General features: G+C 37.1%; 1 protein-coding gene across 3 annotated transcripts in view; it reads right to left on the bottom strand.

The window, feature by feature from the left end:
• Nucleotides 1-1,121: 1,121 nt before the first annotated feature.
• LOC149161775 (putative beta-1,3-galactosyltransferase 12) overlaps nt 1,122-15,489 on the bottom strand; it is a 129,405-nt gene continuing 115,037 nt past the window's right edge. Inside the window, exon 7 of one of the 3 annotated variants that reach the window (XM_089437037.1) lies at nt 1,122-1,668. In XM_089437037.1, the coding sequence (XP_089293163.1) occupies nt 1,580-1,668 (89 nt within the window). In that variant the 3' untranslated portion in view covers nt 1,122-1,579. The remainder of the gene's footprint in view (nt 1,669-15,489) is intronic. The other 2 variants (XM_089437036.1, XR_016261889.1) reach the window with 2 other exon arrangements.

The following is a 15,489-nucleotide window of genomic DNA, read 5'->3' as shown; positions in this document are numbered from 1 at the left end:
TTGGATCCTTGGATCAAAAAAGGATAGGTATGTAAACCTCTGAACCTTCCTTGAGGAAGGTAGCCTTCTTTATCTCCTGCACCAGCAGTTGGGCTTCTGTTTGGAGGTCCCTACCGGGATTGAATCATCCATAAATCTAGAGAAGATGGAGGTATGGCACCACATTGTATTTCCTCTATTGAAATAGCCATTTAGCCTCATGCTATGTCTATGCCAAGCATACAGAAATATTTTCTAGATGGAAGGAAATGTATCTCAAATACACTAAGACCATTCAAAAGTAAATGTACCAATCTCTTTTATCCTACTCTCTCAAATCCCCAGAAAGTACTGACACATGAAAACTGCAATCATTTAAAACACCGTAGAATTACCTATTGTGATCATATTCAACAACCACTTCAAAATGGAATCACCAAACACTGTTGGAGGAAGCAATGACCCTTTTAGGTACAAATCTATACATAAGTAATGGTTAGAAGGAAAATCATAAGTATAGAATTTAGGCATACGAGTGGTGGGAAACTTCTTAATTTGGAGAAAAAATTGCATGGACAAAAATGATTGCAGTTTTGCCCCTTTTTCAGGTGAAGTGTAAATAGCACAAAACTGTAGAAATCCTAAAAAGATTGAACTTAAAATTGCAAGAAACATCTGTGAAATAATAGATTAATCCAATGGTGTTAAATTAGATGAACGTATATTCTTCAAAACTAATATGATATGCAATGATATGAAAGCAGCACAACGCTAAAAATTTCATCAATAGTAATGGAAATGTTAGATTGGAACAAACTAGACTTCGGCATATTTTTTATCTCGAGGACTATTACAAAAATATGATAACAGCATAGATCATGATTCTTGTCATAACAATGCATACAAAATCGATGAACAAAGTTTCAACCGCAATGCTTTAAACATTGATAAACAAAGGATTAATTTTTAATAAGATGGCTTGTAATGAACGTGAATCCAGTGATAACTTGAAAAACGCTATATAGAAACTAATTCAGTAAAAACAAGAATTACAAATGAACAAAACTATTGTGTACATCATTTCACTTTCTTAAAAATCTACTTATTGATCACCTTCAGATTAATCTTAACAAATTAAAAACATAGTTAAATAATTATTTTCTCTTTAACAACAATACCTAGTTATGTTATTTTAGCATTCAAATTTCCAGTGTGCGCTATGATGAGCATTACTGGGCCTTTTTAATGACATCAATTTACTCGGCCTTTTCAAATTTTCTTTACCAGGGAATATCCCAATGGAAACAATTAAGAAATGGGCTATGCGCAAAATAATTTCAACAACTGCAATACATGTTTTTACAATATGTCAGAATGCAGAATATTCTGCAAATGGATGTGACAAAATTATGTGGCCACTTAATGAAGGGCCAAAAGAAACAGAGAACTCGCTAAACGAACTCATAATAACATGTTCCCTTTAAATCTGAAACACTTTATCCTCTTATGCAATGGTCAAGATTTGAGAAAGTACCAAATCAGAGTCTCTGCAGCTATAAGAATCGTGCAATAGTAGATAACACATCTATGAGCACAAACCTTACCATTCATCAGGTGGTAATGTGGGACTCTTCATACAAACATATTTTTTGTGGAGCTCCCTCAGTCTTTGTGCAGGGTTACAAAGACCTGTCAAAGTCGTCATGGAAGCAGTAAGGATTAATGAAACAAATTTTCTTGATGGAAGCATTGTAAACAGTCTGGCATATTGCAACGAAACCAAAATGAACACTCTCAAAAAGAAAAGTCACAAGGTACTCTAAATGCACATGAATTCCAAAGTAGACAAAAAGAATACACACCCTAAACAGTTAACAGGTACCAAATAATATGGTAAAATGAAAATACAGAAATGAATAAAAGCAGAATATGAAAAACCCATAAAAATAATCCAATAGAGTAAACAAAAAATAAGATTAGGAGTTACGTTATCATAAAACCGTGGGAATGTTGGGTGTCAATAAAAAGTGTTCTTTTTTTTATTTATTGAAATGGGAGCATTCTTCAGTATTTTCCAATTTAATCTGAAGCCTCTTTTCTGAAGTTATACAAGGTAGTTTTAAGAAGAGTGTCTTACACATAAATGTTACATAGATGCAGATAGTACTTAATTAACGGATCCCTCAAAAGGTGTGTCAAAAGATTCTTAGTGTAATTTGGCTTACTCAGAGCAGATTCTTCTTCAATCCTAGTACATACAACACATCACGAACTCCTTTGACTCTTTCATCAGGCATATTCATAGGAACATGGCATTGACATTTTGATTTCACAATGTACATTCTGTTATCGTCTAAAGAAACCTTCAACCCATGACTTTTACTATCATCTAAAGTGGCAAACCACTCTTTGTTATGTTGGATATGTCCTACATTCTTTACACGACTAGCTCCAAGTGTGATTTCAGGCACAGCATCGGGGTGACAGAGGAGGTGGCAAGCCCCCCTTTCTAGGGGGGTTGCCAGGGGGCAATAACCCCCATATAGAGGCATGAAGGGGCGTGTCAAGCAAAAGCAATAGGTTTTTATCAAGATGTTTTCACTTTTTGGCAGTTTCATGGCACATTGTTTTGTAGTCAATGGTAATGTAATTCCAGTTAAGGAACTACAATTGTATTCTAATCCAAGGTTAATGGTGGGGGTTTTATATTGTATAGTAACATTGTAAAGAAATTACAAGACTGAAAAATAATAAAATATTTCTGGTTTTTCAAGGTAAAATCTGTGTTAAATGTGTATGTCATTGCATCTTTTCTGTTTTATTAAGAATATGTTTGAAGCAATTAACCTAAGTCACCTGACACGGGGATTCGGGACACGTAGGATTCGAGATTCGTGGTGTCGGATTCGGACACGCTGACCCCCCGGAACAGGACACGTTAGGACACGTTATATATTATTTTATTAAAAAATATATATATATATATATATTTAAAAAATATACATATATATTAAAAATTAGATATTATCATATTTCTTACACAAATTTTAATTAATGATACAAATTTATTGATTTCAAACATAGATCTTCATCTATAGCTATTAGCATGCATAGTACATACAAAATTCAAATAAATGTCAGTGGTATTGGTCACATAAATGATAAATCTATTAAAAATTTAAATCAGGATTCATAATTCATAACTGAAAGACAACTTACAACTACAAGATAGTAAGATAAACACACCGACAACTGTAGTTTTCTCATTAAGTCATCAAATCAAAATGTGTTACATAGGTAGTGTTGGTGCAATGCCAATGGCAAATAGAAATAGAAAATATAGAACAACTACAGGTATACAAGCCTCAAGGCATCAATCAGCATCAGAATCAGCATCACTGTCCCCATCATCATGGTCGCCACTGCTCTCCTCTACATCCTCCTACTCTGTTGTATCAATAGTCGCCTCTGCACCTGCTGGTATGGAGGTTGACCCCTCTCGTCGTGGTCCTTAAAACGAGTAATTTGTTCATTTTTGTTAGTGGTAATTTTGTCAATTTCCCTTTGAATATTTTGTATTACTCTTTTACTTTCTTGAGAAATTACTTTTGAGATATCTTGCATATCTTCTGGCATTACGAAATCTGGCTTCACTATAACATCCTGTAATGTTATCTTTTTCTTTTTGTATGAAAATATCAAAAACTTTTTTTTTTGTATTTAAGATAAAATATCCTAATGATTTCATCCATGGTGAACCCAGAATAATGTCACTATTGTCACAAAATAAGGATTTAACAGTGAATTGCGAGACAAAAGTATAGTCTCTCATGCTTAGTTGTAGATTTCTTATGTTATATTTTTTATTACCAATTGAACCCATTATTTCAATTATGTTCAATTCAGGAATCACTAATTTGATAGCACATTCAGTACTAACATAATTATTATTTTGAGTAGGATCGATAGAGATGATAACATATTTTCCTGTAAGTGATCCTTTAATTTTAAAAAGCGCATCAACAGATATACTAAAAGTTTTAGGAAAATTTTTCTCGTTAGTAATTTATTCCATTTTGCTTTGTGGACATGAGCTTAGGGTTTTTAAAAATTAACCCAAGTATATATAACTTTATATAAAAATCTATATAATATATATCACCCTTTTTCAAAAGGAAAACTCTTTAATTTTCTCCTTTAATGTGTACTTGTATACTTCAAATAGACCCTAAGTATTGACTTGGTAATGGAACAATAAGATTTTGCCCCTTTTTAAAATTAAATACCCCTTTTTGAACTTCACTGATTTCTAATCACCTTTTTCTTTCTATTAATATTAAAGAATACCTTTGCTTAATAATCTCTCTCTGTTTTTAATATTATTTTTTTCCTTTTATGAAGTGATTTTTTAATAGCATAAGTTAATCCTTAAATCTTGCAATAATCCACTTTTCCTCCAATATTAGATAGGTGTAGTCTAACGAGGCAGAGGAGTTGCCCAGAAAATTATGGAAATTTTAGTTATATTTAGAGAAAATTCAATAAAGATTTTTGTAAATTCAAGTTATAGTTGTTAAACTTCAAAATTTTAGGTGTCCTAAACGTTTTTGATGGCGTTGAATCCATTTCGACCATCAAAAACACGATTCAAACACTGCTTCTACAAGATTTTTTGAATTTTTTTTACCCGGATTCCAGCCACTTTTAGCCACCTGGGCAATTCCTCCGCCTTGTTAGACGACTCCCATTAGATATCTTTATTTAAATTTATTTTTTTAAGCACCTAAAAAAACACTTCTTAAATCCACTTATATTCTCTTAATATAAGTTGTCTCTTTTAAAAAGTCACGACTTGTAATTTCCTTTTTCCATAGAACGTACGAACACGAGTGTACGAACACGACCTTTGAATTTGAAAAATCGTGACGCGAATTTCAATCAGCAATAATCCCTTCACAAGAGCGGATTAGTAATGTCTTGACCGAAGTAGCCTCTATTAAATAAAACAATAGGTAGATAGTATGGTGGGTGTCCGGTCAAAAAAAAATGGCTGCTAATGGAGTGGTTGTAAATGTCAACGGTGTAGTTGCTAGGGTTTAGTGGCACTACATTCAAATGCATATTTATTTCTTTTTGGTGCAGTGCCTTCGTTTAGGTCACACTTCCGAGGTAGAAACCGCAACAGTCAACCTTTATTTCCCTGATTGGAAACTAGCTATGTTTGTCAAGCAATTTGGTGACTGTATAATGCAATTTAATTCTGTGTCGAAGGTGACAGGTAGCAGCTACTGTATGTTGGCGTCAACAATGTGCACAACGATTTTCCTAGTACAGTTTGCTTGATAAAAAAAACACAGCTACAGATCCTAATGGTGAACATGAGAGTCTCCACCCGATCCCATACACTAGCCGACACGTGGCTTGGCGCAGGAGAGAGAAAACCGCTTTTTCGAGCAGGTAATTTCCGTACATATAAGCCACCCGAAATGGATGTCAAGTGTTGGATCGAAGATCAGGCAGATCAACGGTGTGAAATACAAAGGAGCTTGCGACAGCGATAAAAGGAGGACCCGATAAGATTATAGGGCGGATTCAATATTTTTTGAAGTCCGATAGAAAGTGTTTTGTCGGATTTTTCAGTGTTTTCTGTCTATATCTCTCTGTAAACAGAGAGACGACTTTTTGGGATTTCACCCACGCCAGTAGTTCTTTCCATTACAAATAGGTGGCCACCATACCTTAGGGCGTTTAGCAATGATTGTTAAACGCTCCAGAAGGAGATGAAGGGACAGCAGCCGAGAGCCAGAGAACCCGAAAGGGAAAAGCAAACAGACAGCGCCGATAGGCTTAAAATCCATCCTATGGCAGAACAAAGTACAGAGTTGTTGGGAGGCAATTGCTCAGGGACCGAGAGTCAAAGAAAACGCAGCTACGAACAGTGGATCAGAGGCACTAAGAGGGAGAGTCTGTGTACTCTTTAAACTCGAGGTCTTTCGAGTGAAATCCCTGTGTAATCTCGTTGTTGTTGTGTTATAGCTCTGCTGGAGCTCACACTTGTAATATTCTGCTCTTAAAGACTTAATATAGAGGTCGACACTGAAATTTGGACCAGGAGATGTAGCCAGGAAGTCTGGTGAACTCCTTGATTATTTGTTGTGTTGATGTGTGTGATTGTTATGTTTTCTAACTGCTTAATGTCTATATTATTCGCAATCTTTTGGATCCGTTGCACTAAGTAGTATAGGCATTCCTGCACATGAGTCTGTAATACCTTTATATCGATTTAAGATCTCATTTTCAGATGAAGTGGTATCAGAGCTTTAGGTTTTGTGAAGGTTAGACAAGCTTGTGCTGGATTTTGAATGCTAACTAGGTTAAAGCTCAGATTAGGAGAAGGAGAACTTGTTGAGGCTAATCCAGAGATTGGAAGAGTATATTCTCAGAGAAGAATGGTAGAAGAAACTCCATTAGGATCAAAATCTCAATTTATGGAAGGTTTTAAGGTGCTCCAAGCCATGGTGGAAGAGATGTATATGGAATTTAAGAAGGGTCGAGGTGAAAGCCCCTCAACGCCTAAACCAGACAAAGGAGCAGAGGAACCTTTTCTAGTTGCCCATCCAGAAGGCAAAGGAAAAGGAGAAATGCCTTCTCCACCAACTCCTCCATCATCACCTTCATCATCCTCATCATCTTCTTCGCATAAAACTAGCCCTGATAAGAAAAGGAAAAAAACTTATTTGATTAATTAGATGTGAAGTTTGATTTGCCAATTTATGATGGAGAACTCAATGCAAAAAAGCTAGATAATTGGATAAGACAAATTGATATATATTTTAGGGTACAGAACGTTGATTCAGAAAGGAAGAAGATTCAGTTGGCTAGCCTTCGACTTGGAGGAACTGCACTAGTATGGTGGGAAGGCAAGACACAAGCTGATCTGCAAAAACATGGTAAAATTATTTCTACCTGGAATGAATTTGTTTCTGCTATTAAAAACAATTCTATCCTTTAGCTTACATGCAGCAGGCAATGATGAGTTGGCAAACTCTTCGCCAATTGAAGGGTCAGAGTGTACAAAGTTATACTCAGGAATTCAGAAAGAGAGCTTTAACTCTAGGAATATCATTAGACTCACCTAAGACTTTATTGAAGTATATAGGTGGTCTTCATAGCTAGTTAAAACATACTATTCTCATGTTTAATCCCACTAGCTTAGATGATGTATCAGTTCAAGCCACACATCTAGAAGCTAGAGGTAAGAATGTAAACCCAGAGGTTGGCAGTTGACTCTAGAATAGCATAGCATTTCATCCACAAACATATGGTCAGACAGAGGTGGTCAACAAGACAGTGATCCAGTTGCTCAGAGGCTATTGCAGCAAGCATCCCAAGCTTTGGGATGAGCATTTGTGTTATGTGCAGCATGCTTACAACCGTGCCAAGCACTCTTCTACTTAGAGATCTCCTTTTGAGACTTGTTTTGGTTTTATACCAAAGTCTCGCTTGGATTTTGTCTTTGGTAAAGACATAGCAATTGATGGACACAGTGATGTGGACAAAGCAACCAAGTTCATTGAACAAATCCAGGAAATTCACCAGGCAGTACATGAACAGCGAGAAAGAAGTCAAGCCAAGTACAAGGCAAGACATGACAAGCATCGGGTTGAGCATAGTTTCCAAATTGGTGATCACGTTTGGTTGTACATCAGCAAAGACAGAATGCAAGGTGAAGGTAAATAGCTAAAACCAATAAGATATGGACCTTTCAAGATACTTGATAAAATTGGTGAAAATGCTTTTCGCCTTGATTTGCCAGCTTATATGCAGATCTATTCAGTCGTTAATGCAGAAAACTTGAGATTGTATGAACCTTCATTGATTGAAGATCCTAAAGAGCAAAGTCAGTTGCCTTCTATTGAGGATCTGTTGCCTGAATATCTCAATGAGTTACAGGAAGATACAGTTCTGGACAGGAAGGTGAGAACTATGCGTGGAGGGGATGTTGAGTACCTGAGAATAGGGCTCAAAGGTTCAAATCCAAGCAAAGCATGGTGGATAGAAGTTAAACAAGTGAGGGAGCTGTATCCTCACTTGATCGATGCCTAAAAACCAACTTTTGGTGGTCCAAAAGCTTTTCAGTGGGAAGGCGTGATCCAAAATGGATCCTAAAACCTCTAAGTCTTCATATATCTTAACTATCATAAACACTATCGGAAGGGAAAATAGTGAAAGAATGGTAGAAAACAAAGCTAAGTGAAGGCAGAAGTAACGTTGCACAGGAGTCGTCGGATCGGACTGATCAACGATCCAAATCAAATCGGGATATCGCAATCGGAAGAAGCCAGCGGAGAACATCGGAGGCAGCCCTATGGAAATCGCGATAGCAATCAGCGCGGTTTAACGAGGCTTGTTGATCGAGCGCGGAGATCAACGGCCCAGATTAACTCGCAATATTGCATTGCTAAAACACAAGGGAGGACTTACCAAAGGCCCGAAGACCATGCAATATGTGATTGCGATATATCGCATCGCAACAATACAAAGGAGCGGGGCCGATACAATATGCAACTTGCGATAGCCAAACCTGACGAGTTTTATAAGCACGGCTCTATAAGTTTTGAGTTCCGAAATAAAGGGATTTGTTGGGCTTTTCTATGTATTAGCGCATTTCCGAATAAAAACCGAAATACAAAGGAAGTGACCCAAAGCGATAAAGCCGGCCTCAAAAGGAATTTTAGACGCGGCTTTATATTATTTGAGTTCCGTAATAAGAGGGATTTCGGGCGAGCCTCAAGCGGTAAGTGGTATTGGACGGGCTCCGCTCGATCCCATACACTGGCCGACACATGGCTTGGCGCAAAAGAGAGAAAACTGCCTTTTCGGGCGGGTAATCTCCGTACATATAAGCCACCCGAAATGGATGTCAACCGTTGGATCGGAGATCAGGCAGATCAACGGTGTGAAATACAAAGGGGCTTGCGACAGCCATAAAAGGCAGACCCGATAGGATTATAGGGCGGATTCAATATTATTTGAAGTCTGATAGAAAGTGTTTTGTCGGATTTTTCAGTGTTTTCTGTGTATTTCTCTGTGTAAACAGAGAAACGACTTTTTGGGATTTCACCCGCGCCAGTGGTCCTTTCCATTACAAACAGGTGGCCACCATACCTTAGGGCATTTAGCAATGATTGTTAAATGCTCCAGAAGGAGATGAAGGGACAGCGGTCGGGAGCCAGAGAGCCCGAAAGGGGAAAGCGAACAGGCAGCGTCGATAGGCTTAAAAGCCATCATATGGCAGAACAGAGGACAGAGTTGTTGAGAGGCAGTTGCTAAGAGACAAAGAGTCAGAGAAAACGCAGCTACGAACAGTGGATCAGAGGCACTAAGAGGGAGAGTCTGTGTACTCTTTAAACTCGAGGTTTTTTGAGTGAAATCCCTGTGTAATCTCGTTGTTGTTGTTGTGTTATAGCTCTGCTGGAGCTCACACTTGTAATATTCTGCTCTTAAATACTTAATATAGAGGTTGACACTGAAAGCTGGACCAGGAGACGTAGCCAAGAAGCCTGGTGAACTCCTTGATTATTTGTTGTGTTGATGTGTGTGATTGTTATGTTTTCTAATTGCTCATTATCTATATTATTCGCAATCTTTTGGATCCGTTGCACTAAGTAGTATAGGAATTTCTGCACATGAGTCTGCAATACCTTTATATCGATTTAAGATCTCATTTTCAGATCATGGAAGCATTAGAAAAGTTGATACCTAAGAGGGAGGAATGTGCTAGTGTGCATCTTGAAATAGGCAGATACTTCAGTTGCACTGGTTTGTTTGGTACCTTTCATGCAATGGAAGATAGAGACAGATTTGATGCTCTCACATGGTGGGAATCATATGGCAGCCATGGACTTTTGCCAAAATTGGCAAAAAAAGTTCTCTCACAGGTTGTAAATACTTCTTCTACAAGAGGTGTTGGAGCACCTACAACTTCATACATAATGTGAAAAGAAACAGACTCAATGAAAACCAGGCAGAAAGATTGGTTTATGTGCACTACAACTTGAGGTTGTTGAGTCATTACTATGATCGGGCTTATGAGGATCCAACATATAAAATTTGGGACAACCACCCAAAGGATGATAATTTGGAGGATGGCACTATACATCTTGAAGAACTGGAAGAAGAACTTATAAGAGAGGAAGATGAAGCAACAACCATGCCGCCTCCACCATCCAGTAGCAGTGCTCGAGTTCCAAGTCTTGTTCCTTTGCTATCGCCACCTCCATCTACACCCTCACGTGGAGGGCATGTGCCTTCTGGTTCTAGTCGTTGGTCTATGCGGGAGACTCCTAGAAGACCACCACAACCTACTCATACATTAGACACTTCTCGTGGCAAGGGCCACATGTAGTAGTAGATAATAGATTTACAGTTTACTTGTCTTTTCTAGTTTCTATTAGTTTTCATAACTATTGAGTCTGGACTCTTTCATATCATAATGATATTTTTTATAAACAATATATGACTGTGACAATTTAAGTTTGAAGTTTGAAGTTGGCAATTATAACTCATTGGTAATGATTCTGAATTATGAATATGATGTTTCGTGAAAGTTGTTTCATTTCATTTCATAATTCATTTTATAACATTTCATTTCATGTTAGATATTATTTCTTGTAATGGTTAAACTTAGCTTACAAGTACAACTTTGGTGATCAATGATGATAAATGTTATATATTGAATTTTCAATTTTGAAAGCTTGAAGTTGAAACTTTAAGATTGATGAATCATGAATCATGATTCACGACTACGAGACTCAATATGTTGTATGTTACTAACTTGTGGACGTGGTTGATGAAGAATCAAGATTATAACTTCTAGATGATTGATGTTTTATGGTTGATGGTTCAATGATAAATCTATGTTTTTTTTATTTTTTTATATCTAATTCATCATTCTACATGTTTTTGTTGACATATATGTATCAAAATATCAAAATATATATATATATTATATAAAAATCACTCCGGGATTCGCTCCTAAACCAGGAGCTTTTGAAAATGTCGCCCCAGCTCCTGTTTTCACTCCCGCTCCCAAGTAACACTGGTTCGTATACTCAGAAGTTAAATACTCCAAAAGACTTGGAACATGAAGATCTATATTGAAGATACGAAAATATATATATATATATTAAAGTACACGAATGAGAATGACATTACAAATGAGAGTGACGACCTGCTTATATACCCTATGCAGGGGTCCCTTTATGAACGGTCATGTTCTTCAGAACATATCTCTTCACTAACTAATCATTATTTATAATGTGTTATTATTATTTATATCTATATTTTATTCATAACAAATGCAATGACAAGAAGGTGGTTGGAGTAATAAGAATAAAATAAACATTTGTTGGCAATAAAACTTGTGATTAGCAATTGTTACCCCTCGTGTTCTTGAAAATTTATGTAGCTATGGTCGGCATTTTTCATTGGAAACTTTTAAGGAAAAAATTATTTTTTCATCCTACAAGTCGACCTAATGAGATCCTCAAGTCAGCCCCATTAGGGCTAATTAGCCCACATATAAAACACATATGCATGGCATCAATGGCACTCATTTGGAGCATCAATCACATCGAATTTCATCAAGTTTGTTCTGCAATCTTCAGAGAGCATCTCCACACGTGCGAAGGACAAGAAGACCTCTCTTTCTTATGCGTTGACTTTCTCTTGGTGACTGCATTGACTGTATTTTGTCTTGGGCATATTGGCATCTATTCTACTTCAGATCAGATCTCCTTGGAAGGTTGCATGCCTCAGGAGTTTGATGGTTCTGGAGACTGATATTTTTGCTTCTACAATGTGGCGTTGACCAGAGTTGACCAAGTGCCTTCACTGTGGGTTTCGTCGAGTTTCTTTGACTAGTGCATTGACTTTTTGTGGAGAATTCAGGACTAGATTTCAGCCTCTTATTACAGTGACCTCAGGGCTGAATTTCAGCCTTAATGTGATGTGACTATTACAGTTGACTTGGAGTTGAATTTTCTCTCTCTATTGACCAACTTTCACTGGTATTTCATTTAGGCCATATTTGGATTTGTCGGAATATAATTGATGTAATTTCGATGGACAAAATCTCTCTCTCACAAGGAAAGAATTTTGGATTTTCCCATTGGGTGTTTTGCCCTGGTTGTGAGCCTAATCTTGGTGTCTCTTGTCTATTGTTCATTGTCTACTATGATTTCTATTTACTACTCTTATTGAAGAATTGAATGATTGAAGTTTTTCATGTACAACTACTTGTTGATTGAAGTATAAAGAAAGAATTGATTGTATCAATAGAAGTAGTAGTCAATTGTGAAAAATAAGTATTCTAGTCCTAGCTACACTAGAATTTCAACATGGTATTGAAACTTTGGTGAAGGAAAAGAGCAGAGAGATTATTTTGAAGAGTATTTGAAGAGCATCTAAAAGAGACTTTAAGGAGTTTTTGGGTTTTGTCCTCTATTCTAACCAACAATCTTCATCATGAATTCCTTCATGAAGACTGAAAGCAAACTTGAAGGAGCTACTTACCACATGGCATGGAACGCAAGGGTTGAAATAATTCTTGAAAGGAACAAAGTCTTGGGAATCGTCACATGTAAAGTTACTGAACCATCTGATCAAACAAGAAAAGGTAAGTATCATGAAGATGATATTTTGGCAAGAAGCATTATATTGGATTACGTTAGGGATCATTTGATTCCCTATATTGCTGAACATAACACTGTTAAGGCTATGTACGAAACTATTATTGGATTATATACCATGAATAATGTGAATCAATCCATCAATCTTAGAGGACAACTTCACAATATCAAGATGACAAAGAATGACACAGTGGCATCATATTTTGTCAAGATATCTCAAATAAGAGATCAACTCAAAGCCATTGATGAAGAAGTCTTCGATAAAGAATTGGTAGTTTTCGCCTTGGGTACTCTTCCTAGATCTTGGGATTTGTTTGCATCAGGCATTAGTGCAAGGCAAAATGCTCCAACTTTTGATAAGTTATGGGCAACATGTACTCAAGAAGAGTCAAGACTCTTTTCCAGAGGAGACAATGAAGATCCAAGTATAGAAGCATTTGCACCCATGCTAAGAGAAATAAGAAGAACGCAATTTTGGCAAGTTTCAAAGAAATGTTGGAAAAAGACAAGGCCCTAGATCTGCTTCAAAGAAGGATTCTACTTCACAAACAAGACCTCCTCCCTCTCAAGATAGAAGAGACAAAAGAAATAGAGGAGACTGAAGAGACAAAAGAGATATATCAAACGTTCAATGCTTTCGTTGTCAATCTTATGGTCACTATCAAGCTCAGTGTCCTCAAAAGAATCGAAGAGATGACTATGAAAGGAATGATGATCGTAAAAGAAGAATAAGGCACCACACATCTGTTGTTGATCTAAATGAGCCATCTTCAAAGAGGAGGCATACGAGACATGATTTTGAATATGAATACTCATTTATTTGTGCTCTTATAGGTTCCATTGAAAATCATGATGAAATTTGGCTTGTGGACAGTGGTGCTTCTAGTCACATGACTGGAAGTCGTGATCATCTATCTGAATTGACTGAAAATAAGTTTACTCAAAAGGTTGAGCTTGGAGATAATGGAAAATATGACTTTAAGGGAATTGGTACATCATCCTTTCAATTAGAATCTGGAGTTAATGTATCTATTAACAATATTCTATATGTTCCTGGTTTGAAGAAAAATTTGTTGTCCATATCATCTCCTACAGACAAAGGATATAGAGTTGCTTTTGTTGATGGACAAGTCTTGGTATGGAAGAAAAAAGCATCTTTTGAAACTGTTAAAGTCATCGGGGTACGAATTGGAGGACTATATTGTCTCCTTGGTCACTCAATCCAAGCTCTTCTTCACAACACTACTGAACTTAGTGAGATTTGGCATCAAAGGTACGCTCATATGCACTACAAAGTTTTGGGAAAATTGAAATATTTTGTTAAAGGTGTACCTGAACTTAAAGCAAAACCATGATGGAGCATGTAAAGGATGTGCTCTTGGAAAAAATGTTAAAGGAAGATGCACTCGTAGTGATAGTTGTTCAAAAGAAATTTGGATCTTGTGCATTCTGGTGTCTATGGGCCCATCCCTAATAAAACCTTCGGTGGAAGCTTGTATTATGTATCTTCCATTGATGACTATTCTTGTAGAAGAAGAATCAAGACTCTAAACTCTGATAATGGTGGGGAGTATGTATCAAATGAATCAATTCATTTTTGCAAGGATGCTGGAATTAAGAGGGAGTTGATAGTCCCCTACTACCTCGAACAAAATGGAATTGCAGAAAGAAAGAACAAAACTATATTGGAAGTTGTCAAAGCTATGCTTCACAACCAAGAGTTTCCTATGATTCTTTGGGGAGAAGTTGCAAGTGTTGGCATTATGGCACAGGTTTGGAGCTATGGCACAGGTGTTGTCCTTGATGGCAACTCTCTTTGGTAACAGATCTCAGTTCAGGCTTTCAAAATGAAGGAAAAGGCATATACGCAGGTTCATCTAGGCAAAGTCGCGTATACACGCGGATTAGATGTTTCAAAGGCGCGTGTGAGTATACACGCACTTTCATGCAAGGAAAAGCGCGTATATGTTGGAGAACTTACCTTTGGTCCGTGGTAGTTAGTCCTTGGTACTTGAACCTGTGATTTTGGACCATGATACCTCGTCAGACGTGTTGATCCTAGGTATTGGGTCCTTGGTATTGGCTTATTATGGTTTTGGACCGTGGTATTGTGGAAGACCTAAAACTATAAAAGGGGAAGGAGATCATGTGGCAAAGGATCATCTGATTTATTGAATATCTAATATCGTGCTAGATTTGGAATATTGGTGATTGGGTTTTGGTGCAGATCTAGATCTGAATGAAGGAGGAACCTGAGCGCAAGAAGGATAAGGTCTATTGATGGATCAAAATCTCAAGGCTTGAACATTGATATTTCTGTATGATTTTGATCTGTTATATGTGGCGCACTCTTGATCTATAAATCTGATAATCTGGGTTAACTAATGACTGAATGTTTAAAAGAATGAATTATCCCTTATAGATCTGTACGCAGGTTCAGTGAAGTGCAGGTGCGTATACACGCTTTTTCTGTGAATGAAAGAAGCGTATACGCAGGTTGGTTGTGATACAGAAGCGTATACATGCAGGTTGCTGAATAGTGAAGTAGCGTACATATCTTGATTTATGTTCTAGTTGCTTCTGTTTTATTGCTGCAGTGTTCTGGGTTCAGAATTGGTGTTTGATTACAGTTACTGTGTTCTGGGTACAGCGGTCAGAGAAGTGTTTATTTGATTCAGTTTTTGATTGGTGAAAAGGAGTTTGGTTGATGCAGAAATTCTTGATGTTTGATTGATGCTATCTGTGGATCCAGTCTGAAAATTAATGAAACGAGGTCCCTGAAAGCAAAGAGAAGGTTGCAGCCTTCTGCAGGTAGAAG

This window comes from Pinus tabuliformis, chromosome 5_2 (assembly GCF_031772625.1).
Source record: "Pinus tabuliformis cultivar Carrire ecotype Pingquan chromosome 5_2, CPIR1, whole genome shotgun sequence".
In the NCBI taxonomy this organism is placed as follows: Eukaryota; Viridiplantae; Streptophyta; class Pinopsida; order Pinales; family Pinaceae; genus Pinus; species Pinus tabuliformis.
The sequence above is the reverse complement of the archived record's forward strand: the minus strand, read 5'-3'. Positions and strand labels throughout refer to the sequence as shown.